Source organism: Pangasianodon hypophthalmus, chromosome 13 (assembly GCF_027358585.1).
Source record: "Pangasianodon hypophthalmus isolate fPanHyp1 chromosome 13, fPanHyp1.pri, whole genome shotgun sequence".
Lineage (NCBI taxonomy): Eukaryota > Metazoa > Chordata > Actinopteri > Siluriformes > Pangasiidae > Pangasianodon > Pangasianodon hypophthalmus.
This window is the reverse complement of record NC_069722.1, coordinates 16,540,399-16,564,788: the sequence shown is the minus strand read 5'-3', so window position 1 is coordinate 16,564,788 and position 24,390 is coordinate 16,540,399. Positions and strand designations below refer to the sequence as shown.

The 24,390-nt window shown below is 39.5% G+C and overlaps 1 protein-coding gene across 1 annotated transcript in view; it reads left to right on the top strand.

Annotated features, from left to right (window-relative positions):
• Positions 1-24,390, top strand: part of LOC113528411 (arf-GAP with dual PH domain-containing protein 1) — a 39,575-nt gene that overhangs the window by 2,756 nt on the left and 12,429 nt on the right. The window contains exons 2-4 of the mRNA XM_026916944.3: positions 13,888-14,018; positions 19,659-19,750; positions 21,902-21,984. Coding sequence (XP_026772745.2) covers positions 13,888-14,018; positions 19,659-19,750; positions 21,902-21,984 — 306 coding nt within the window. The remainder of the gene's footprint in view (positions 1-13,887; positions 14,019-19,658; positions 19,751-21,901; positions 21,985-24,390) is intronic.

Here is a 24,390-nt window from a genome sequence, read left to right as displayed (position 1 = left end):
ACCTGCTCATTTATTCAGTTATCTAATCAGCCAATCTCATCAAACATCAGAATGAAGAAAAACTGTGATCTCTGTGACGTTGATCGTGGCATGCATGTTGGTATCGGAAGGGCTGGTTTGAGTATTTCATAAAATGCTGATCTCGTGGGGAATCTCACATACAACAATCTGTAGAGTTTACACGAAAAAAAAAAAAAAAAAGAGATCAGGGGAGAATGACCAGACTGGTTTGAGCTGAGAAGAAGTCTAGTATAGTAACTCTATATAGGAGGCCATTTTCCTTTGACCTCTCTTATCAACAAGGCATTTCCACTCACAGAACTGTCGCTCGCTCAGAATTTTTTGTTTTTTGCACCATTCTGTGTAAACAGTATAGATTGTTTTTGACTGTTGCTTAGGTTCAAAACCTAACTAAGCCACTGCTGGGAAAGATGAGTAACATCTTTCTTGAAATACTGGTAGCTAGCTGTACTAAATCTAAGTATAATATATATACTAAAGCTACTGTTGGGCATATTTTTATTTAATTCAGTCTCATGAAGCAGCGATAAAACATACCCACCCACAATGAAAATTAATGACCAAATGTGGGAATATCAAAAGGAGAGACACAGATATCACCCTATCCCTCTGGGAATTCACACCCAGTTTTTAAGTATCATGACATTTTTGCCATAACACCCACCCCTAAGTGTGATATCTGTATATTATAACTGTAATATTTTAAGGGTCTATCTGGTATTTTGCTCAAAAATGATATAATCAAGTTTGTGATTGGCTGAATCAATATAACTTTACATTCCACCCATGTTTATTCAGGAATGCCTGTCATTACATAAAATCAGGACATGACATTGCAAATCATGAATGAATATCTTGAAACATAACGTCTGGACATCATATGAAATATCACAGCTTATTGTGTGTTTTTTTTTTGACAAAATTTCATTTAATGTTACCCAGTCCTGTTTAAAACTGTTTATACTGTATATAATTCGTACAGCTTGCCTTTGATTAAAGGTATGCAATGTAGCTCATCAACCAACTTTTACAAAAGTTAACATTAATTGAAACATTGATTATCATTCAATCATTTCTGTTGTTTTTAGGGTTCAAACTTGAACCTATCTAAATTTGCTCACACTTCTGCCCCAGTTGAGACTTTGAACAGGTGACAAGTGGCTGCAGCCAATCAGTGTCTAAGTGATGATTAGCAGGCTTTTCTTATGCTGCACAGGAAAATGAAATAGCAATGAATGGCAAGGCAAAGGGTGTCCTGTGTAGACAGAATAGACTGAGTAGTAAAAAAAAACACAGCTTTAGTCTTAGTCTTACTTAGTAAAAATGGTTTGCAGGGACTTTCAAGTGACACCAAATATTCAATACACACAATACAAACACTGGTTGAATAAAAGGTCATTTACATTGTTTTCTTTTATCTTGAAACCACATCAAGCATATTTTCACATGGATTTTCCAGTACCAAACAACATAACCAAGATAACCAAAACCATAGCTGTGATCATCATTTAAAATTTGTGATTTGGTTACAGTTGCATTTTGGGCAGAAACTGTATTGCACTGGTTTCAGCAGCTTAGACCTTTTACATGCTACTACTACAGATGACACAATTATTTCAGTTTTAACTCTATAGCATAAAGAGTATATTTCCTATTATATTACTATAATTATGATTAGCTTGTCATGTTGGTACTTAACACTGCTGACTATGTTGTGGGACCACGCAACCCCACAGAAAGCCATCTGAATGTTATTTTAACTGAATTTCTTTTAGGTGACAGAAAGCAGAAGCTATGTATGTAGTTGGGTTGAGTTCATTTGTTGTGTCCACATATGCACAAAAATGCAGAGTCATTAATCTGAGTCCACTTGGAACACTGAAATGGACCAAGTGTGAAAACATCCTTAAATGTCTCCTTAAAATGACTGCTGTTTCGAAGGATGCTTTTTTCCAAATTGCTTCTCCAGAGTGACATATCAGTTCAGACTCCTTCCCTTTGGATTAGCTTTACCATCCAACCTGGACGACTCTGTGGACAGAAAGTTCCATTCCAGACAGAGCTCCTGATATCACAAGTGGAAGCTGTTGGAAAGTCATGATAAGCATGAAGCTGGACTCGAGGACCATGCAAGACTTTTTGATGGAAGACAGAGCTGACAGAGCAGGCATTCAGAAAACTAGTGGCCACACACCACTCCTGTGTAGACTTTCTATAAGGATGTTAACAGCAGCAAACTCAGTGGTGAAACAGGGTATGCTGCAAGAGAGATTATTTCAGTGTTGGATGAATGCTCAAGGATTGTCAGCCATATCGCAAAAAGGACTATTGGTGACTAGGCTTGTGAGCTTACATGCAATATGCCATTGTCCTATTGTCCGCCAATTGACGATAGTATGGCTTATGGATTTGGAGGGATGTAGGCTCTAACCAGTGTGTGTGAGCAGGGTATTGCTTCAGTGACACTGACTCGGGGCATAAAAAGTGGTGTGGCCAGATATATGTAGCCTGTGAACACACTACTTTTTAATAATAATAATTCTGTTAAACGAGGCAGCAGTCCAATGAACAAAGTAATCTCAGCATGAGATACGACTTGATGGTTGCATCACCAAGATAGGAATAATTTTTCCGATTAAGGATAAGAATTAAGGATATTTGATTTACAACAAATTAGGTGAATCCATGGATAGTTGTAGAATCATTTGTGACAAGAGAGAAATACACACACACATAAAACTGACAAAGTTTAATAATAATAATAATAATAATAATAATAATAATAATATATTCATCAATATAATACAAAATATAAGGCAATTGAAAATATATGCAAATGTAGTAAAAGTAATCAATGGACAAATAGATAATGAGTGAAATGAAGTTTAATGGCAGACATACACCGATCAGCCATAACATTCATCATCCAGTTTCGGTGTACTGTACATGTGCATTACAATCACAATAAAGATCTATCTATCTATCTATCTATCTATCTATCTATCTATCTATCTATCTATCTATCTATCATTAAAACCACCTGCCTAATATTTGTGGGGCCTCTTTGTGCCATCAAAACAGCTCTGACCCTTTAAGGCATGGACTTCACAAGACCTCTGAAGGTGTGCTATGGTATGTGGCACCCATACACAGCAAGCTGCACTGTGTGATCTGACACCTTTCTATTATAGCCAGCATTAACTTTTACAGCAATTTGTGATACAGTAGCTCTTCTGTGGGATCGGACCAGACGGGCTAGCCTTCACTCCCCACGTGCATCAATGAGCCTTGGGCAGTTCACCGGTTGTCCTTCTTTGGACCACTTTTGGTAGGTACTAACCACCGTGTACTGGGAACACCCCACAAGACCTGCCATTTTGGAGATGCTCTGACCCAGTTGTTTGGCCATCACAGTTTGGCCCTTGTCAAAGTCACTCAGATCCTTATGCTTGCCAATTTTTCCTGCTTCCAACACATCAACTTCGAGAACTGACTGTTCACTTGCTGCCTAATATATCCCACCCTTGACACTTGCCACTGTAACAAGATAATCAATGTTATTCCCTTCACCTGTCAGTGGTTTTAATATTATGGCTGATCAGTGTGAGTATACAGTGAGTATAGGCAGCTATTTGGATCTTATGTGAAGTGGGCAAAAGAGTTGGTCGACTTATTCTACTAACTTATTCTATACTTATTCTACTTATACTAATTATACTATTATTATTATACTACTATTCTACTACTACTATACTATAGTATATTATATACTACTATACTACTATTATTATACTTATTCTACCATAGTACTAACATACTAATTCTAGCTAAACTACCATGCCAACAATGAAGAAGGTACGTAGAAAAGCTTTATATTTACATTCTGATGGTGTCTCTTTTGTTGTTCCTGCTACATGAAGTGACTTCAGCATAGAAAGCTGTGGCATTGCTAGAGATCACAGAGAAAGAGTTCTCAATACGTCCAGCCATAGCCACGTATTGTGGAAAAGTCCTTTGTAAATTGCTGTTCACAACTGTTATCTTGACTGAAGGGCCAAAGTTCCTGCATCTGTATCTTGCAATGGTGGAGACATGCACGAGTTTGCAATGCATATGACACCAAACATGATCTAGTTGTTGAGTTCCCTGTGCCTTTGAGAAAAACAGGGGGATTACACAAGGAACCTGCAGTTGTCACAGTTGTCAATTTTCCGATTTAATGAAGAAAAGTGTTTTTGGTGACCTAACACCAGATGTTTGGATAACTTCCTGTCCCATTGTCTTCCTGGACAGACAGTCTTATCCTTAATGGCTCTGCCCCCCTTGGAGCAGAGGGGCCTGGAGTCCTGGCTGTTGGTCTTGCATGTGGGCTTCAAATGGCAAATTGTGATTGTTCTAGGCAGACAGAAAGTGGAGTTTATATAAAAAATGTTCATCCTAACTCTTTGTCAGCCTTTCTTGGTATGGTTTGTGGGTTGAACAAGAAAGGTTATAGATTAGGGGTTATATCACTGGCAAGATCCCTACACTTGCAAAACTGAAAACCCAAAGTGTTATTGGTCCTAACTAAGTTGATTTATAAAATTGAAGTAAATTATACAACATGTGCAAATGTTCTGTGTTGAAAAGCAACAGAGATACTTATTGAATTCTTGTATAGTACATTTCATTTCCTTAATTTAAGCCGCCTTCCATGTGTTAGCATGAATTTATCTGTTTAGTAGGACTACAAAATATGCTAAAAGAAAACATTATTATGAGATACAACACTATTTTTGTCAATTCTATGCAATTCAATTCAATTTTATGTGGACATTGTAGACATTGTCACAAAGTAGCTTTACAAAAATAAATACATTCAAATTAAATTAAATCAAAATAAATTGTAAATATGTGAATTTATCCCTAATGAGCAAGAAAAGGAGGCAAAGAAAAACTCCTTGAGACGATATGAGGAAGAAACCTTGAGAGGAACCCGACTCAAAAGGGAACCCAACCTCATCTGGGTGATAAAAGATAGTGCAATTATAAATAAATCCCTTCTATAACTGTGTACTACATAGATAAATAGTGCAATTGTGCAACCAGTAAATTCATTACAGTTTTCACATAAAATCCTGTTTGTTGAACCTATCCACTGTCCACTGATGGTGAATACAAAACTGCTCACGCCAACCGCAGCCCCAAAGCCACCACAGCAATTGTGGTCCCACGCCATCACAGTATGACTCACCATATGAGATCCCCAAGCCATCTCCATGGCCACCAAGTGATCCCCAGCAATCCCAATGATCTTCAGGCCGTCCATGTGTGGCCACCCCTAGCAGCAGTGAGCGATCTCAACTAATGAGAACTCCAACCAGAAGTAGGGCGTCAGGATGGATCAGGCAGGTCTGGAGAGCAGAAGGGGTCAGGATCACTAGTATCTCAGGAGTAGCATATGTAGCTTGACAGAGAGAGAGGAAGAGATTGTTAGGTAAGCTTTTGTCCTGCAGTGGTTAAGGACAATGTACTTTGCATGCAGACTGCAGGCAGGGGCTTTGGCAAGACTAGCTATGACAGCATAATTAAAAAGGAGAGCCAGAAAGACTAAAGAAATATGTTTTCAGCCTAGACTTAAACACTGAGACTGTGTCTGAGCCCCGAACACTAATTGGAAGGCTGTTCCACAACTGAGGGGCTTTGTAAGAGAAAGCTCTAACCCCTGCTGTAGCCTTCACTATTCGAGGTGCCAACAAGTAGCCTACACCTTTTGATCAACATAAGCATGGTGGATCATGAAAGACCAAATGTTCCCTCAGGTACTGTGGCGCAAGAGTGCTTTATAGGTCAGTAGTAGTATTTTTGTTATCTTCAATTATGGTGGAGACATACATAGATCTAGCAGCGCTACGAGCTTTTCTATAGCTCAGAAGGCTCTCCTTCCATGCTGTTTGAAATTTAGTTTGACGCCATCTATGTTCTAATTTTTGAGTGGTCTGTTTTAAGGTGCGTGTGTGATCATTATACCAGGGTGCTAGCTTTTTCTCTCTAATTATTTTAAGTGGAGTTACCTTATCTAGCATGTAGCAGAATGTTGATTCTAAGCATTCAGTTGCTTCAAGTTCTTCGGGATCAGACAGTGATCCAATCATAATTGTATGGAGATTATGGAGATTACTGATAAAACTCTGTGCGGTTGCTGACGTGAATGTACGTTTGACACGGTAGAGAGGCAAGGTGCATGTATTATGATTAGAACACATTTTAAATGAGATCAGGTAATGATCTGAGATAGCTTCAGACTGTGGAAATGTGACTATATTTTCTATATTTAATGCGAATGTTAGTGTTAAATCAAGAGTGTGACCACCACTATGAGTGGGTCCTATTACAGCACAATGCTGTTCTCAGAGGGTCTTCTGGGTTATCAAAATGAATATTAAAGTCTCCAACAATTAATGCTTTGTCTAAAGAAACAACCAGGTTAGAGATGAAATCCACAAATTCACAAAGGAATTCAGAATATGGCCCTGGGTGTCTGTAAATAATAATTAGCGGAATCGTCTGGGTAGACTTTTTTGTGGCTATGTATGTTATGTTGGTATAAAGAACTTCAAATGTGTTGAATTTATAACTAGGTTTATGTGTGAGGCCTAGATTATCATTATAAATAACTGCGTCACCTCCTCCTCTGCCAGTTAGACGGGGCTGATGTATATAACTGTATCCGGGCGGACTAGCTTCATTTAATGATACATACTCATTTGGTTTAATCAACGTTTCTGTTAAACACAGTACATTAAACTCCTGATCAGTAATAGTTTCATTAACAATAAGCGCTTTAGACGTAAGACATCTAATATTTAACAGTCCTAGCTTCAGATCAAAGGTCCTGGCTGTGCATTTGTTGTGATTTAATTTTATGTTAATTAAGTTACTTAAATAAACTTTCTGCATATTTCTACATTTTCATTTAGCTCGGGGAACAGACACAGTTTCAATATGTTGGAACCTGAGTGACGAATTGGTGCAGCTAGCAGACGGTCGGTTTAGCCTGCTTGTCTGCTCCCTGGCTTTCGCTCTGGATTGTCACCAATTAACTAGGCCTGTTCTGAGTCTGTGCACTATGCTGCAAGAAATGATAGCAGCACTGGGATGGGGCCAGAGCATACTACAGCATCAGACATCGCCTTCGCTAGTTTACTCACCTCTACAATGTTACTCTTAGTAACCTCTGACTGACGAAGGCGTATATCATTGTCTCCTACATGAATAACTCTCTTTGTGAACCTGTCCTTGCCGAAGACCCTAAGATTACCTGCTATGTCCGGCGCCCTGGTACACCTAACTAATACTGCTGGTGCCCCTAAAGGCCTAGCTAATTTCATGTGCCTTAAGAGAGAGTCTCCAATAACCAGAGCTCTTTCAGGTTTCTCACTGAGGAGAGCAAACCTGTTAGACACGTGAAGCGGAGAGGAGTGGTGCTTCTGTGGGTGAGCCTTAGCGTTAGCCTTGGCTTTGCGATTATGCCGCCTATTCGTCACCCATTCACCCCGCTGTGAGGGCTGTGAGTCAATACCATGACTGAGGTGAGACCCTTGAGCAAGGCACCGAACCCCCAACTGCTCCCCGGGCACCGCAGCAAAAAAGGCTGCCCACTGCCCTGGGTGTGTGTTCACGGTGTGTGTGTGTTCACTACTGTGTGTGTGCACTTGGATGGGTTAAATGCAGAGTGCAAATTCCGAGTATGGGTCACCATACTTGGCCATACGTCACTTCACTTCACTTAATGCTGGAGTTGGGGGATTGCTAACTCCGCCTAAGGCAGCCAGACTTTCTCCTACAGAAACTCTACTGCTCTCACTCTCGCTAACCCTCTCTAGAGTCTGAATGTGCACCTCTAGTGCTGCAATCTTCTCCATCAGAGAACTAATATATACTTAGCACAAATAAAGCTATTACTAATGATGGAGGAAGAATGACTAAACATCCTGCACTCAACACACTGAACAAGCTGAATGTTTGCCATGTTATTTAACATACCTTAGTCGAAGATTAGTTGATATTATTTTAGGCGGTGTGGATCCGGTGTGGATCCGGTGTGGATTGCTGTCTTGACAAAAAAAAAAACAATAGCATTCTTCAAAAAAATGAAAATACAGCAGAAAGGAAAGTGAAAAATACAGCAGATGAAAATGATAGCACAAAATTAATATTGATAAAAAAGAAAGAAACAGTATAGTTTAAATGTCAACACAGTCAAGAAACTCCCGGCAAAGATTCGAAAACAGGAACTACGTCACAGGAAAGTCACGGGATGATGATCAGTCCATTGCAGAGCACACACACAATCTTAAATCTGCAGACACTACATTTTGCAGCAGACATTTAAATTGTCCAACTTTATAGCCATTGAGATATATCTATCAGTGATTCCCAATACTATCGTCACTCATCTCTGTCCTATTGGTGACAAGAGCATGTGCGCATCCCCTGAGGCATTGGTCCACCTTTGGTGTACTCCCTGAAAGTTTTTAAAGTTTTATTTATTTATTTATTTATTAGTTGGATTATTAAAAATGTAATACTACTACTACTACTACTACTAATAATAATGATAATAAATACCAGAAATATTTAACATTTCTTTGCAGTATTTCAACTCACTAATACTACTACAGAACTCTAAACTAGCCTTAATTAAATAACAAGTGACTGACTGCAATACAATATTACAGACATTTATCAGACAATCTGTCACAGCATGAGAAGTACCATGGAACACCGTGAAGGCCATCATCAACAAGCGGAGAAGATGGAGCATCACAATGACATCACCAAGAACAGGACGTCCCTCCAAAATTTATAAAAGGACAAGACAAAAACTTAACAGGGAGGCTGCCAAGAAACCTACGGCAACATTAAAGTAGCTGCAGAAATATCTGACAAGTACTGATTACTCTCTGCATGTGACAACAATCTCTCATATTCTTCACATGTCTGGGCTATGGGGTAGGGTGGCGAGACGAAAGTCCTTTCCCACAAAAAATCATCCAAGTTCAACTAAATCACCCCAAACTATGTGGCAAAATGTGTCATGGGCTGATGAGATCAATTCCAAAAGTTATAATAAATCCATAATTCCAAAAGGTATGTTTGGTGCAAAAAAAAAGCACATCGCCAAAAGAATAGTATATCTACGGTGAAGCATCGTGGTGGCAGCATCATGCTTTACGGCTGCTTTTCTTCAGCCAGAACTGGGGCTTTTATCAAGGTGTAGGAAATCATAAATAGCTACAAATACCAGTTGATTTTAGTGCAAAATCTTCAGGTGTCTATTAGTAAGCTGAAGATGAAAAGGAATTTCCCCTTTTAGCATGACAATAACCCAAAGCATACATCCAGATCAACAAAGGAATGGCTTAACCAAAAGAAGATCAAAGTTTTTGAATGGCCTAACCAGAGCCCAGACCTGAATCCAACAAAAAATCTGTGGGGTGACCTGAAGCAGGCTATGCACAGGAGATACCCTTACGATCTGATGGATGTAGAATGTTTTTGCAAGAAAGAGTGAGAAAATATTGCCAAGTCAACTCTTATCCAAAAAGACTGAGTGGTGTAATAAAATCAAAAGGTACTTCAACAATGTATAAGTTTAGGGGTGTGCACACTTATGAAACCAGGTTGTTGTAAGTTTTTTATTTTTCCTATTTTTCCCTAAAATGTTTCTGATTGTTTTTCACTTAATTTTTATACATTGTAATTTCACGTTGAGGGCAGAAAAAAGTTCTGACATTTATCTTTGGTTATCCTTGATTTATCTTGGTTTTATATTTTTTTTTACATCACAAAACCCTGCCATTTTAACAGGGGTGTCTTTTTTTTAAGTAGGGATGTCACTAGCGGTGCTCTATAGTTAATAATCCGACTGATATCTCAGTCAGAATAAAAGATATTCTTGTGTACACTTCAGTCAGAATAGAGTAAACTGATTGAGGCCAATATGAATAAAACCTCTCTCCATCCATTCTAATTTCTAATTTCTTTAATAATCCACTAAATAGAAGAATAAAAGCCATGTAAACCTTTGTGTTTAATTGGTTTTGCAATCATAATCTGCATGGGTCATGATGCACTTCTGCTGCAGTAAAATGTTGAACATTTGAATCTATTTAAAATATTAGTGAGGTTGGATGAACAGTGGGATTTGAGGCAGATACAGGACATGATTCAAAGTTCAGCATTTAATATTCTCCAGAAATTCAGTGAGGACAGTAAAAACTTATACTTCTTGTTTTATCCACAAACAGTAACCTTTAATGATGTTAATTTTAGATGTGTAAAGGCATTATAAAATAAGCACCTTTCAAAATCTGATTTGTCCTTTTCAAGACTTTAAAATTCAATCTTGATGTTTTTAACCCACTGAAAGTTTGTAAGGTCAGGCAGAGGTGGCTCAGCATTTACAGTTCTGTGTTAAAGACAGGAAGGTTGTGAATGTGCTCTTGACCAAGGTCCTCAACTGTTCAGATAGGTTTTCTGTTTTTATGATGTTTTAATTAGTTTTTAATTTATTTGAATGGTGGCAGTTATACACCATGTATGTTACGATTGAATATTTTGGGAGGGGTTTTGCTTATCATATATTGCTTGAAAATACAGATGCATGGACACTTGTATAACATGATTTAAATGCTTTTCAGACATCCTTAAGTGGTTTGAGTTATTGGATTTTAATATTTTTAAATGCGCCCTAGTTGAGCCAATCGAATACCAAATTTAATTGTCAAAACTGATACCAAAATGATACTTTCTTTGTTATCCTTTTTCTGATTGTGATAATAATAAACAAAGCACAAATTATTGTAGCCACTGCTGATCATACATCCTATAGTGTTGATATATACTCTATGTGCATTGCATAAAATCATGCAGAAACAGGCCAAGAGCTTCAGTTAATGTTCACATCAAAAATCAGAATGGGGAAAAATATGATCTCAGTGACTTGCTTTGCCATGTTTGATCTCCTGGGATTTTCACGCACAACAATCTTAAAAAAAAAAGAAAGAAATCCAGTGAGCAGTTGTTCTACGGGCTGAAATGCCTTGTTGATGAGAGCGGTTAGAGGGGAAAGGCCAGACTGCTTCTAGCTGACAGGAAGGCTACGGTAACTTAACTTAAATAACCACTCAGTTCTACCTTGGTCCCCTCAGGCCATAGCATATTTTGCTACATGATTTGGGGTGGTTAAGATGTTGGACTTCTGATCGGAAGGTTGAGAGTTCAAATCCCAGCACAACCAAGCTGCCAAAACTGGGCCCTTGAGCGAGGCCCTTAACCCTCAACTGCTCAGTTGTATAAATGAGATAATTGTAAGTCGCTCTGGATGAGGGTGTCTGCCAAATGCCATAAATGTAAATGTAAGCAGGCTCAGATGGTTTTTTTTGTATTTTTTTTTCTTGAGAAAGGGTTTTCATATAGCCACGATACCCCATAGCACAGACATGAGAAGAATGCAAGAAAAAGGAAGGTGGAAAAAGCTCTGACATGATTTATCTTGGCTTCTTTTTTTTACATAAAAATCTGCAATTTTAACAGGGTGTATAGGCTTTTTGTATCCACTGTATACTGTATAGTGTATACACTGTATACACTACAATCAATATATAGTATAAATTAATATGCACTCATTGGTCACTTTAACAGGAACACCTGTACACCTGCTTGTTGATGCAGTTATCCAATCACCCAATCCTATGGTAGCAACCAAATGCATAAAATATCATGCAGATATAGGTCAAGAGCTTCAGTTAATGTTCGCATCAAACATCAGAATGGGGGAAATTGTGATCTCTATGACTTTAACTGTGGTATGGTTGGTGGTGCCAGATGGACTCGTTTGAGTATTTCAGGTAAAGCTGATTTCTTGGGATTTTCACACACAACAATCTCTAGAGTTTACACAGAGAGGTGCAAAAAAAACAGAAAACATCCTGTGAGCAGAGGGTCTGCAGGCTGAAACACCTTGTTGATGAGTGAGCAATCAGAGGAGAATGACCAGACTGGTTTGAGCCTACAGTAATTCAAATAAGCATTCTTTACAACCATGTTGAGAAGAAAAGCATCTCAGATTGCACAACACATCAAACCTTGAGGTGGATAGGCTACAACAGCATTTGAAGATTAGAAAAAAAAAATCACCTGGTCTTTGTCTGGCCTTCAACTGTCCAGTTTGAGTGAACCTGTGCTCAGATTCCTGTTCTTGGCTGACAGGGGAGGAACCCAATGTGGTCTTCTGCTGTTGTAGCCCATACACCTCAAGGTTGATGTTTTACGTGTGCTGAGATGCTTTTCTGCTCACCGTGGTTGTAAAGAGTGATTATTTGATTTTCTATATCCTTCCTGGCAGCTCAAACCACTCTTATCAACAAGGTGTTTTCACTCACAGAACTGTCGCTGTTTTTGGCAGCATTCTTTTTAAACTCTAGGGACCATTGTGTGTGAAATTCCCAGGAGATCAGCAGTATACTCAAACCAGCCTCTCTGGTACCAACAAAGTGTGATCAAAGTCACAGAGATCACACTTTTTTCATTCTGATGTTTGATGTGAAAATTGCCTGAAGCTCTTGACCTGTATCTGCATGACTTTTTCCATTTCTTTACTGCCACATGATTGGCTGATTAGATAACTACATGAATGTGCAGGTGTTCCTAATAAAGTGGATGGTGTGTATATATGCCTTTGGCTCATTACAGTGTTTTATTTATTGAGACACACAATATGATATAACATGATTACAGTAATATTTCACCATTTCCTTGTGTATAGTTTTCTGGGCACATGCGGTCTATAACCATTATTGTAAAAACATACTATATTTATTTGCCTATAGTGGACAATCAGGGACATTATGGCACACTAATACAGGGAACAGAATTCTTGATTCAAGTAAATGATTTTATAAACTACATGGTTTTCTCATTATTGTACCATGTTATAGCCCATTTCTGCCATATAAATGGCACTACAAATATCTATCAGTTAACTATATATATTTAAAGAATCACTCTCTATTCCCCATACATTGGGTATGTAATGTCAAAGCATATTTTTGAAGGCAACATCCCGTTTTGGGAGAAAAAAAACATTCAAGTTTACTTCTGCCAAAAAAGGAGAAAGGGCAGTAAGTCCTCCTTTTAAATGTGTGTGTATGTGTGCAGTGGTATCAGGGTCAGCTATAGATAAAATACTATAACAAAAATGGACACTTGTGGTAAAACCCAAATGTGTCAGTGTAACAGACACCACACGTTCACTAGAAAAACTGTAATGTAATGAAAAACATATTCCAGCCTGTACACTCAAGCAGATTTGTGAATAACTTCAATACAGTGTAGTTTATATATATATACATATATATATATATATATATATATATATATATATATATATATATATATATATATATATACATACATATATATATATATATATATATATATATATATATACATTGTGTGGACACTACATACTGTGTTGCATTAGGAGTGCCCTGGATGTTCTTCACTATGCTTTTGGAGTTGGGCAAGGCACTAACCTTTAACTCTAGCTTTTATCTAATGGACATCTGGTCTAAATTTGTAACCAAACAAGTTTCAGTTACTGTGCTCTACAGTTCTCTTACCACTTCCGGACCTCTTTCTTCTTCTCTCTCAGGCTGTCACAGTTAATGGCCCCCTCTGTGTTGTGTGGTTTAACTGGAAGAGGCGTTGAAATGTTTTCATATTCCCTCTCCTTGTTCTTTCTTTCTTTCTTTCTTTCTTTCTTTCTTTGACTATTTGTAATTAAAAATTCCACTTAGGTGCTTTGTCTGTGTCTTGTAGGTCCAGAGTGGGCATCCTTCACCCTAGGTGTCTTCATGTGTCAGAGCTGCTCAGGCATCCACCGCAGCATTCCTCAGATCAGCAGAGTCAAATCTGTCTTCCTTGACCCCTGGGAGAAATCAGAGTTGGAGGTATCTTTCTCTAGTGTTTTAAAAAAAACACACACACAATAAACACACAAAAACACAATACATTGTACCATCAAGTCCCATTGCTGGGACTGCTCGAAGAGTTTTGAGCTATCTTGTGCAGCTTGTGACTTTATAGTGACTTGTATTATAGTTTTGTTTCTGTACTCCAAAGCTCTGTTTTTTCTCTTCTGATTTCTTCTGCCTCCTCTACAGCTGTGAGTGTATCCATTCTTTTTTCTGTCAGAGCATTGGCAGTGAATTGCTACTGCTAACTTAGCTTTTTATCTTACACTACGTGGTGTCTGAGATAGCTGGGCTGCTGTTGCTATCTTAAGGGTGGCTCACTCCATCCCATGCTGTTTGAGCTATCTGTGCTAACAGGGCTAGAGTGTGTGCTTCCCTTTATTATCCTAACTCCAACTGGACATCCAACTGGACATTATCACTGCCTGTCCCCTGCAAACTCACGTCTACTGATCCCAACAGACTCCCCACTGTCTCTGTATCAGCCATCTACCAGATGCAGTCCTCAGCTCTGATGCCTCCTGCTAAAGTGATGACAGCAACTAGAAAGCCTAGACCTTGATTCTGACGCTACTCGCATTCAACCTGGCCAGGCTGCAAATTGCTAGTGTTTGGACTTATAGCTGATCGACACACAGAGAAAACAACTCTTTGCAAATGGGTGAAGATGTGTACCACAGATATGGCTCTGCTAAAGTGGCTGATTTTGTGATGAGGCCACACATAATGGCTTACGCCCATCAAAAATGTGGTACTCAGCTGAGACCTACAAGGATGAGGTGTCTGTCACTGCATCTGGGAGACTACTCGACTCCTGTGGTGTCCAGTAAGGGACCCAGTTCAACATCCAGCAGCTCACAGATACAGCCGACAGGCTTCAAATCAGCTGTGACCCTTAAAAGGGTGGTGGCTCACATAGGTTTGGACACAGCACCTCAACCCGCAGCAGCAAATGTACTCTTTCACTCGCCTGTCATCTCATAGTTCTACAAACCTCAGTGCAAGGATTACATGTACAGTTATATGGCAGGCTTCCTTTAGCCGTGGCTTATATGTTGGGCACTGATGGGTTTGGGCTGAACTGCAACACCCCCTGTGGATGCCTGCATTGCTTTTCTGGAGGTTTCATGAGACAACCATTATGCTCTGAGGTATGCTGTCCCAATGTAGTCAAAAATAGTAGAATTGAATTGCCTAGAAACGGTTTTCCACTGGAGAGGGATGGTCATCACGGATGCCTCTCTTACCACAGATGCCTCTCTTGCTTGGGAGCAGTGAGGTGCAACACAGGCGCAGGGGGCACACAGGCCCTCTGGTGCTGACGCACATCCTGTACTGCTTGGACAACATAGTGACGGACAGATACACTATATGGCCAAAAATTTGTGGACATCTGACCATGAGACCCATATGTGGACCTTCCTCAAACTGTTACCACAAAGTTGGAAGCACAAAGTTGTGTAGGACGTCTTTGTTTGCTGTTGCTTTACAGTTTCCCTTCACTGGAACTAAGGGGTCTAGCCCAAACATGATCCAGCATGACAATGCCCCTGTGCACAAAGTGAGGTCAATGAAGACATGGTTTGCCAAGGTTGGAATGGAAGAACTCCAGTGGCCTGCACAGAGCCCTGACCTCAACCCCACTGAACACTGTTGGGATGAATCGGAATGCTGACTGCACCGCAGGCCTTCTCACCTGACATCAGTGCCTGACCTCATTAATGCTCCAAAATCTAGTGGCAAGCTTTCCTAGAAGAGTGGAGGTTATTATATTTGCAAAAGGAGACTGAATCAGGAATGGGATTGGAAGCACATGTAAGTGTAATGGGTAGGTGTCCACAAACATTCGGCCACATAGTGTAAATCACCAGGAAGGCACAAAAATTACACAGGTTTGGTGACTGATGATTAGCCTTACTGAGGACAATTCCCCTGTGCAATCAGTGGCAGATGGAGAAGCTGGAGCGGCAGATGAGCTGTCCAGACAGCACATGCATCCAGAAAAGTGCTCCATGCACCAAGAAGTGGTGCAGCAGGGCTGAGGGCTGGCCAGGTACAGGTGGACATATTTGCTGATGCAGAGTTGGCTTACTGTTGAGTGTCCCCAAATGGCCCAGATTATTTGTCCTTGTGGGTTTGGCCTCAATCAAGCAACTGCCATGTAACAGTCTAAGAAATTATCCTGAGCATTAAAGCCCCTAGTACTCAGGTTTTGTATGCTTTCAGGTGGGAACTGTTCCAGAAGTGGTGCAAGCCTCACCAGTTGGACCCAGTGTGCTGCGCAATGCCTTAAGTTTTAACATTTTTGCAGGGACTGGTAAATAATGGTGAAATGATCAAGTACCATAATGTTAGATAAATGGCACAGACATTGCCTGAAGCTAACCATAACTATTGTAACATGCCATACAAACTCAATTGTACTTATTCACAAATCTGGGACAAGCAAGGCTTGACCTGGATGTTTGCATCACACATGGTTTTATATGTATTAGGGATTTAATAATAGAGAACATATACAAATATATTAATTATTTATAATTATTAATTACATATCATATACAAATATATTAATTATTTGGCAGAATAAAACATTACATAAATAAGAACTGAAATCTAAAAGTAGCTGTAGCTGCTACTGTATTAGCCCTTTAATCAGCCTTCAGGATTGCGCTCTTCTGATTTCACGATTTGGATAGTGTTTAATATGGATACACTCTCTAGGTGACTGAAATATGGCAAGTAGCAGCAGTCAAAAAACTTTTTTCCAATGCAAGAGGTGACATATGCCTGCAAAATCACAGAGGTGTCTATTAGGATGGGACTAAAATGATCAAACCACCACAGAGCTGGACAAAAAAGTAGGCAATTTGATCTGTTATTTTCTCTGGGGAAGAAGGAGAAAAAATAAAGACATGGCCAATCCAGATGGAAATCCTTTCTGGAGATCATAGAATAGCACCTGTAAATGAAAGAATTACCCCAGGTACCCATGTAAGTCTAATCCTGTTTGAATAAGTCTATAGCTTTCACCTGTGATTACATTTCTTTGTTTAATATTTTTTAGTAAGTTTGATTTTGGTCTCATCTGACCACCACACATGATTCCAGTTAGATTTGTGATTGTGACACAGTTCTGTTGCTGCATTTGTGGTTGTCTCTTAGGAAGGTCTGTTGTGCAACCCTTGCAAACAGCTTGATGTTAATGGCGATGGCATCTAGTAGATTATTTAAAACTTAACAGTCACAAAAACTATCTGTGTTATCTCCATGTAATACATGTAGATAGTAAATAAAGTATTCAAATATATTTAACAGCAGTTAAAAAGCATTTAATATATACATTCATCATTTAAAACTTATAGCAGTTACAACTGCTGCACTCACTTTCGTCATGCGAACAGTTTTTCTAGGCATTTCTCAGAGATTTACTGGGCCATCCAGGCACGAGTTAAGCTTGGATGGCTGGCATTGCCTTCTTCCTCTGCAAGTATTTCAAGGTGTCCCCAAACTTTTAATTGGCAGTGCATGTGCAGATATGATTTTTGGAAAGTGGGTGCCTTTAGTTAGGGGAATTAGGGAATCCTAGCTGTAGAATATAGTAGCAGTTATTTTTTCTTGGTGGTACTATTCAGGCATGACTCTGCCTTCCATAGCACTGACACTGTTTCTGCTGCAGCCTTGGCTTTGTCCCCGACTTCTGCCAATGCCAGCAAAGCCTTTAAAGGAACATGATTAATTAGAAGGTGAGGCAGCAGAGAATTTTCTAGTGCAGTAACCTAGTGCATTGAGTTATCCAGCGCTAGTATTTGCGGGGTAGTAAAAAGTTCATGTCCAAGGAGGAAACGATTAAGGCATTTTAAGATCAGAATTCTTTCACAAAACAATATGCATATATTTATAACAGACTTGGACAATAGTGTGTTTGATGCAATAGATGCATATTGTATTATTTGTTTTAATTATTACTGTTTGTTTATTTATAAATGTTTGTACAGTTGTGTTCAATAATGTCTTATTGAGAAGGCAGTAATTTTTCAAAACAAGAATTAATTATTTATTGCAGTTGATTAATGCTGTTAAAAAACAAAAAACAAAAAAACACTATTAAAAATGTTATCAACCATAGGGTCTACACACCAACGTAAGAAGGACAGAATTTTATTGAGTCTGACAGGATCTTTAACTAACCTACTTGGCTTCTGTTATCTGTGGTTTATACTTGTGCTGTTTTTTTGAACCCATGATGGCAGAATGTTCGGGTGGTTGCATAGGTGTCTGCCTTCATATTTGCACCTAATGTGAATGTGTCCACAAGGGTGCAGAAAAGGAAAAAACTAAATGAAAAACTGGCTCACTAACATGAAATGAAACACCATTTTTAGTTTCCATATAGACAAAGTTATATACAGTAACTATATATAAATAAAATATAGTTATGTGCAGGCATGCATTTTGTGTCTAGGCTGATGAACTTGACCCTTTTGTCTCTGACCCTTATCCTGCTGTACATCACCACTTTTTCTGCATGGTTGGCTAACCACACTAAACACTATAAAAGGTACAGGTGCGATGGCTTGACATGAGTATTGAACCTTTCTCTTTCAGTTTGTGATAAAAATGGAGACACTTAAACCAGCTAACAATTAAAAGAAGCAAAGAGATAAAATGTTTTCTAGGGCTGAACAGCAATCTTAATAATTAGTTTGGTATTACTGCAAATAACGACCATTACATTCCAATCATTCAGCCATTCAGATGAATACTGTTTCAGAAAGATGCCTATACACTAACCAACCACTTTATTAGGAACATTTGTACCCCTGCTCATTCATGCAATTAACCACGAGTCAATGATGTGGCAACAGTGCAGTGCATAAAATTATGCAGATAGAGGTGAAGAGCGTCAGTTAATGTTCACACCAAATATCACAATGGGGAAAATGTCTCAATGACTTTGACCATGGCAGGGTTGTTGGTGCCAGATGGGATGATTTGAATATTTCAGAAACTGCTTTCAGAAATCTTCTGGGATTTTCATACACAACAATCTCTGGAGTTAACACAGAATGTTGCAGAAAACCATTCTTTACAATCATGGGAAGCAGAAAGCATCTCAGAATGCACTGAACACACTGAACTTTGAGGCAGATGGTCTATACTACAGCAGAAGACCACATCAGGTTCCACTCCTTTCAACCAAGTACAGGTATCTGTGTCTACAGTGAGCATAGATCCACCAAAACTGAACAGTTGAAGATTAGAAATCCATTGCAGATTCATGTGTCATTTGTTACTGAAGTTTCTAGTGTGAAATAGAATAAGTGTGCTTATGAATGTGGCAGCTGTATCCATTCAGCCCTTTAGTGGAAAATGTCACATGTGCTGTACACACGTGCAAACACGCGCACACATACGCACAAACACACACACATACAATGAGAGAGAGAGAGAGAGAAAGCTTGATGCACCCTGCCTCACCCTGTGGCTTGTATGGATTTAACTGTAAATGTATATCTGCTCCATTCTCTTGTCTTTAACTTTTGTTTTTCACACATTTTATGTAAAGATAGAAGCTGTTATACTTCATGGCATCTCACTGTCTGTCTCTCTTAGTTGATGGCCTCCATCGGCAACAGTTCTGCAAAAGCCAAATATGAACAGATGGTGCCAGCGTTCTATTACTCCCCAACACACACAGACTGCCAGTGAGTAAAGAGCTAGTGTTCTTTATATGCCTTTTGTCTTCTTGTGTAATGACTGTGTAACCATTTACCATGCTGAATTGTGCTGTAGGAATAATCCAACCAAACTAGTCTGTTTGTTAGATGCTAATAGGAGCCAGAGAACATGATCAAACAAGTTCAAAACATGCATCAGTATTTATGCCAGCAAGGTTTTCAGTATTCACAGTACTCACTACTCAGTTCTCAGAGTCACACTACTCAGGTGCTAACAGTAACAGTACAATGATAATACAATGTTATACAGATGAGAAGAAATAGTAGCCTAATATATTGAATATGTTGAAGCTTGTCAAGAAAAGTACTAGTCCTGGTGATCACATTAGTTTGCATGACTAAAGTTTTGCCCTCCGTAATTGGCCACGAGACCGCAATAAGTTTTATTTGTTTGTTTTGTCTACGTACTTACTAAAGTTTGTGCACAGTTTTGTTTAATGTGCCCATGAGACTAAATCAAGGTCATTAAATCATTGTAATCTGTGTCCATGATGTTTGTACAGTCATCTGCTATGGTTTTGTACTCAATTTTAAGTAAGCGTAGTTCATAATTTTTTCATTATAATTAATGAGCAGTGTATCGTTATTGTGCAAAAAATGTGGACTTATGTTGTAGGTCAAAATTGTATAGAAATAAGACTCCAGTTTTGGTTTTGCTTGTGCAAACAGTGTAACGGTCTGACCACCTCTTAAGGCCAGAGATAATTCCAAGATCTGAATAGTAATGTTCACAAATTAACTCCTCACAAAGCATGCTTAATTCAAGTCTATTTAGATATGAAATGGTAGATTTTTCACTGGGCGAGGCCAGGGTCGTCAATAGTACTGTCATCAGGAAGAAGGTAACTTTGAGCAGTGATAAGTAGTTCTTTATTCTCATTAATTCTTACATCCAGATAATGCCCATTGTGCTAGCCTTTTTGGAAAAAAAATATTAGTTTTAGCCAGTTTAACTCAGGCAGTTAGGCAGTTTTAGTCAATTTAATTCAGCTTGGAAAATTGCCCTCTCCAAAAGGGCAATTGTGAAGTGTCTGCCTGAGATCAGTGATCTATCTATAATGTACAATAGACACACCTACCCACCCACCTACACACACACACACACACACACTGCAACTGTAGTCTTTTCTATATTAGCACAGGGTGGAATTCACCTCGCTTAAGAATACTGTCTCATTGATAATACTGTCACTGTACAGTCCTACTGTGTCTTTTGTGTACAGTTTCGTTTATGAAACTGCTGTGGTTAATTTAGGCACGCTAAACAAATGCAGCTACAACCGAGGCAAAAAGTAGCGTTGGGTTCATGAGGTGCAAAATCTCCAAAACAAAACAAAAGGAGTGTGTGTGCATGCATGTGTGTGTGCATGCGTGTCTTATATACAATGAATGACAACTTATGGTCCTTCTGGTACCTTGTCTCCCTCCTTGATACCAAACTCTGGTTGGTAAGTGTTAAACTGTCATTGTTAGGTTAGCAAAGACTAATGGTTTGGTACTTTTAATGCACTAATTATATGCGTAACAGCCACAATTTGATATATTCGCATTTGGTAGGTCATGCTATAAATGCTTGTTTATAAATGTAACATGCTATAAATGCTTGTTTAGGAATAGTATTATAGCAGTTTTGTATGACAACTAAATTAGGTAGCCAAATAGTTTATTAATGTGTTCTTTGAGACACGCTAGTTTCAGCTGGAATTAATTGACAGCACCTGCATTTACCTGGTAGTGTTCTCAGTGTGCTACTGCCGAATTTTGCAGTGAGTGCAAATGCCAGTATTTATTTGAATTACTTGCTGCTTAGCTCCCATTTTTGTTTTCTGCTTTACTATGATGTTGGGTCATGGCTGGGCAGATGTAGACGGTATTACTGGCCATAACAAAGCTACAAAGTTACAGACTGTTTACGTAATTATTAATGGTGTGGATTTTGCACATGCAAATGTTTTACTTGGAAAGGCAATGTCAGTAGGGCACAAATGTAATGCCTGCATAAGGGCCCATCATATAAAAGTTCTGCCCCTGGTTATTAAAGAAAATGCAAAGACCAAAACTGCTTCTGGGATGGAGTGATGGCTAGAAGAAGACTATGAAATGCCTTACCCCCCACAGGCTGCTGCGGGAACAGTGGATCCGAGCCAAATATGAGAGGAACGAGTTTATTTATGTGGAGAGACAAGAGCCATACTCAGCAGGTAAGAGAATATTCTGTCTTTTCTCTCTAATATCTCTCTATGATTAATACTCTCACATACCCACTGACATGCACACTCATCATGTCTTTTGTTTCATCTGTCTACCATCTGCTCATCTGAGAGCCTGGATCCATTGGTTACTACTGTGTCTGTGTGTGTGTGTGTGTGTGTGTGTGTGTGTGTGTGTGTTCTGTTGCCATCATGATGAGCTGCATCTCAAATGTTAAAACTCTGACTTTACATTCAAAAGTATTGTGAAAGGGGAAAAATGCGAGTTTCAGTTGTTCAAAGTATCATTCCTGGTGTGTCATCAGCCCAGAAGAGGTCCTCCTGGATCAAAGAAAAGCAGTGTCCTTTCATTTTGGAGGTCGACGCATCCGAGACAGGGGTCGGGGCTATATTGTTTCAGCATTTTTTGAGAAACCCAAACTCCATCCTGTGGTCTTCAAGAAACTGAACCCTGCTGAACGAAACTATGATATCCGCAACCAAGAAGTCCTTGTAGTAAATTTTTTTGCTGGAAGAATGGTATCATTGTCTAGAGGGGCAGCAACCTCTTCACCATTTTTAGGGATCACAAGAACCTCGAATATCTCAAGAAAACCAAAAGGCTAAATTCATGCCAAGCATGCTGGCATGGTCTTATTTTTCACCAGGTTCCATTTCACTCTGTCCCACTATCCTGCAGCTTTTCCCTGTTTCCACACAGAATCCACAGATGTGTTCATCATGCCCCCCCTCTTGTTTTGTGGGAGCACAAACTTGGGACATTGACCAAGAACTAACTCGAACCCCACTCCACGAGGTGCAGACAGCATGCCCTACAGGCAAGACCTATGTATGTCCCTTCTGCCCAGAGAAGCAAACTCATTACCTGGGCACATTCCTCCCCTGCTACAGAAAACCCAGGGGTCCAAAAAACCCACCAACTCCTCCAAGGCATATATTGGTGACAAAACATGCTTTCAGACATCCACACCTTCATCTCATCATGTTCTACCTGTGCCCAAGCCAAGTTTCCCAGAACTCTTCCAGTGGGCAAGCTGGTACCCCTTCCCATACATCAGGAACCATGGTCCCACCTAGTCATAGATTTTATCACTGACCTCCCCATCTCCCTAGGCAGCACAGTAATCATAGTGATCATTGGCCGTTTCTCTAAATCTTCCCACAGCCTTTGAAACAGCAGAAGCCGTATTCAACCATGTTTTCAGATATTTTGGCATCCCTGAGGACATTTGAGCGATCAGGGAGCACAATTCGCATCCAGAGTCTAGAACGACTTTATGGAGAAACTAGGAGTGTCCAGCAGCCTCATATCCAGTTACTACCCACAAGCCAAAGGCCAAGTCGAAAGAGCCAACAAGGAAACCAGATTTTTCAGAAATTTCTGTGCTGACAGCCAAGAGGATTGGGCATAGTTTCTGTCACGGGCCAAGTACTCCCAGAAATCCCTGCATCACTCAGCCACTCACCTCACCCCTCTCCAATGTGTGCTGGGCTTCCAATCCCCCTTGTTGCCATGGAATGCTAACCCTACTGATTCACCCACAGTTGACGAATGGTTTAGGCAGAATGAGCAAGTGTGGGAAATCACCCACCAACATCTCGAACAGGTAGCCCAGACCAACAAGGAATTCACGGACAGACAAATAAGTGAAACACCCTGTTACGAACCTGGAGATCAAGTCTGGCTGTCCACAAGGTTGTTTTGTCAAGTCAACGCCAGAATCGATATCGGACCCATTTTCCCAGAGGACACCACAGCCTACAAATGTGTGACATGGAGTACAACTCACATGACTCACACCCATTGTTACAATCACAGTCACCCGATTACTGATCATGCACACCTGAGTTCAATCACAGGTGCATACTCACACACCCACACTATTTAAGCACTTTCACAGCACTCACTTACTGCAACGTATCGTCCTGTGTTTATTTGCCAGATATACAGAGCCTTCGTTTGCTGTGCATGCGTTCCTGGTTATTGATCCTGTTCTCATTCCTAGTTTTGTGATTCTGGTTTTTGCCCTGTTTTTCCTGTTTGCTGATCGCCTGACTCTGTGCCTGTTTTTGACTGGTTTTGCTTCACATTTTGAATTTGTCTGTCTACCTTTTAAATAAAGTGCTCACCTGTAATTGCATCTACTCCTGCCACCTGACAGTCTGAATGTGACTTCCAAGAACATATTCAAAATATTAGCATACAAGATCCATCTTTGATATTTCTAATATTTGTAAAATAATTGAATGAAACAAAAGAGTAGCTTGTGACTTTTTCTCGTGACCCCATTTGTAAATCAAGGAACCCCATGTGGGGTCATGACCCCTAGTTTGGGAACCCCTGTAGTAAGCTTTCTGGCTTCTGCATTCTGCACTGGAGCTTGTTTATCCACCTAC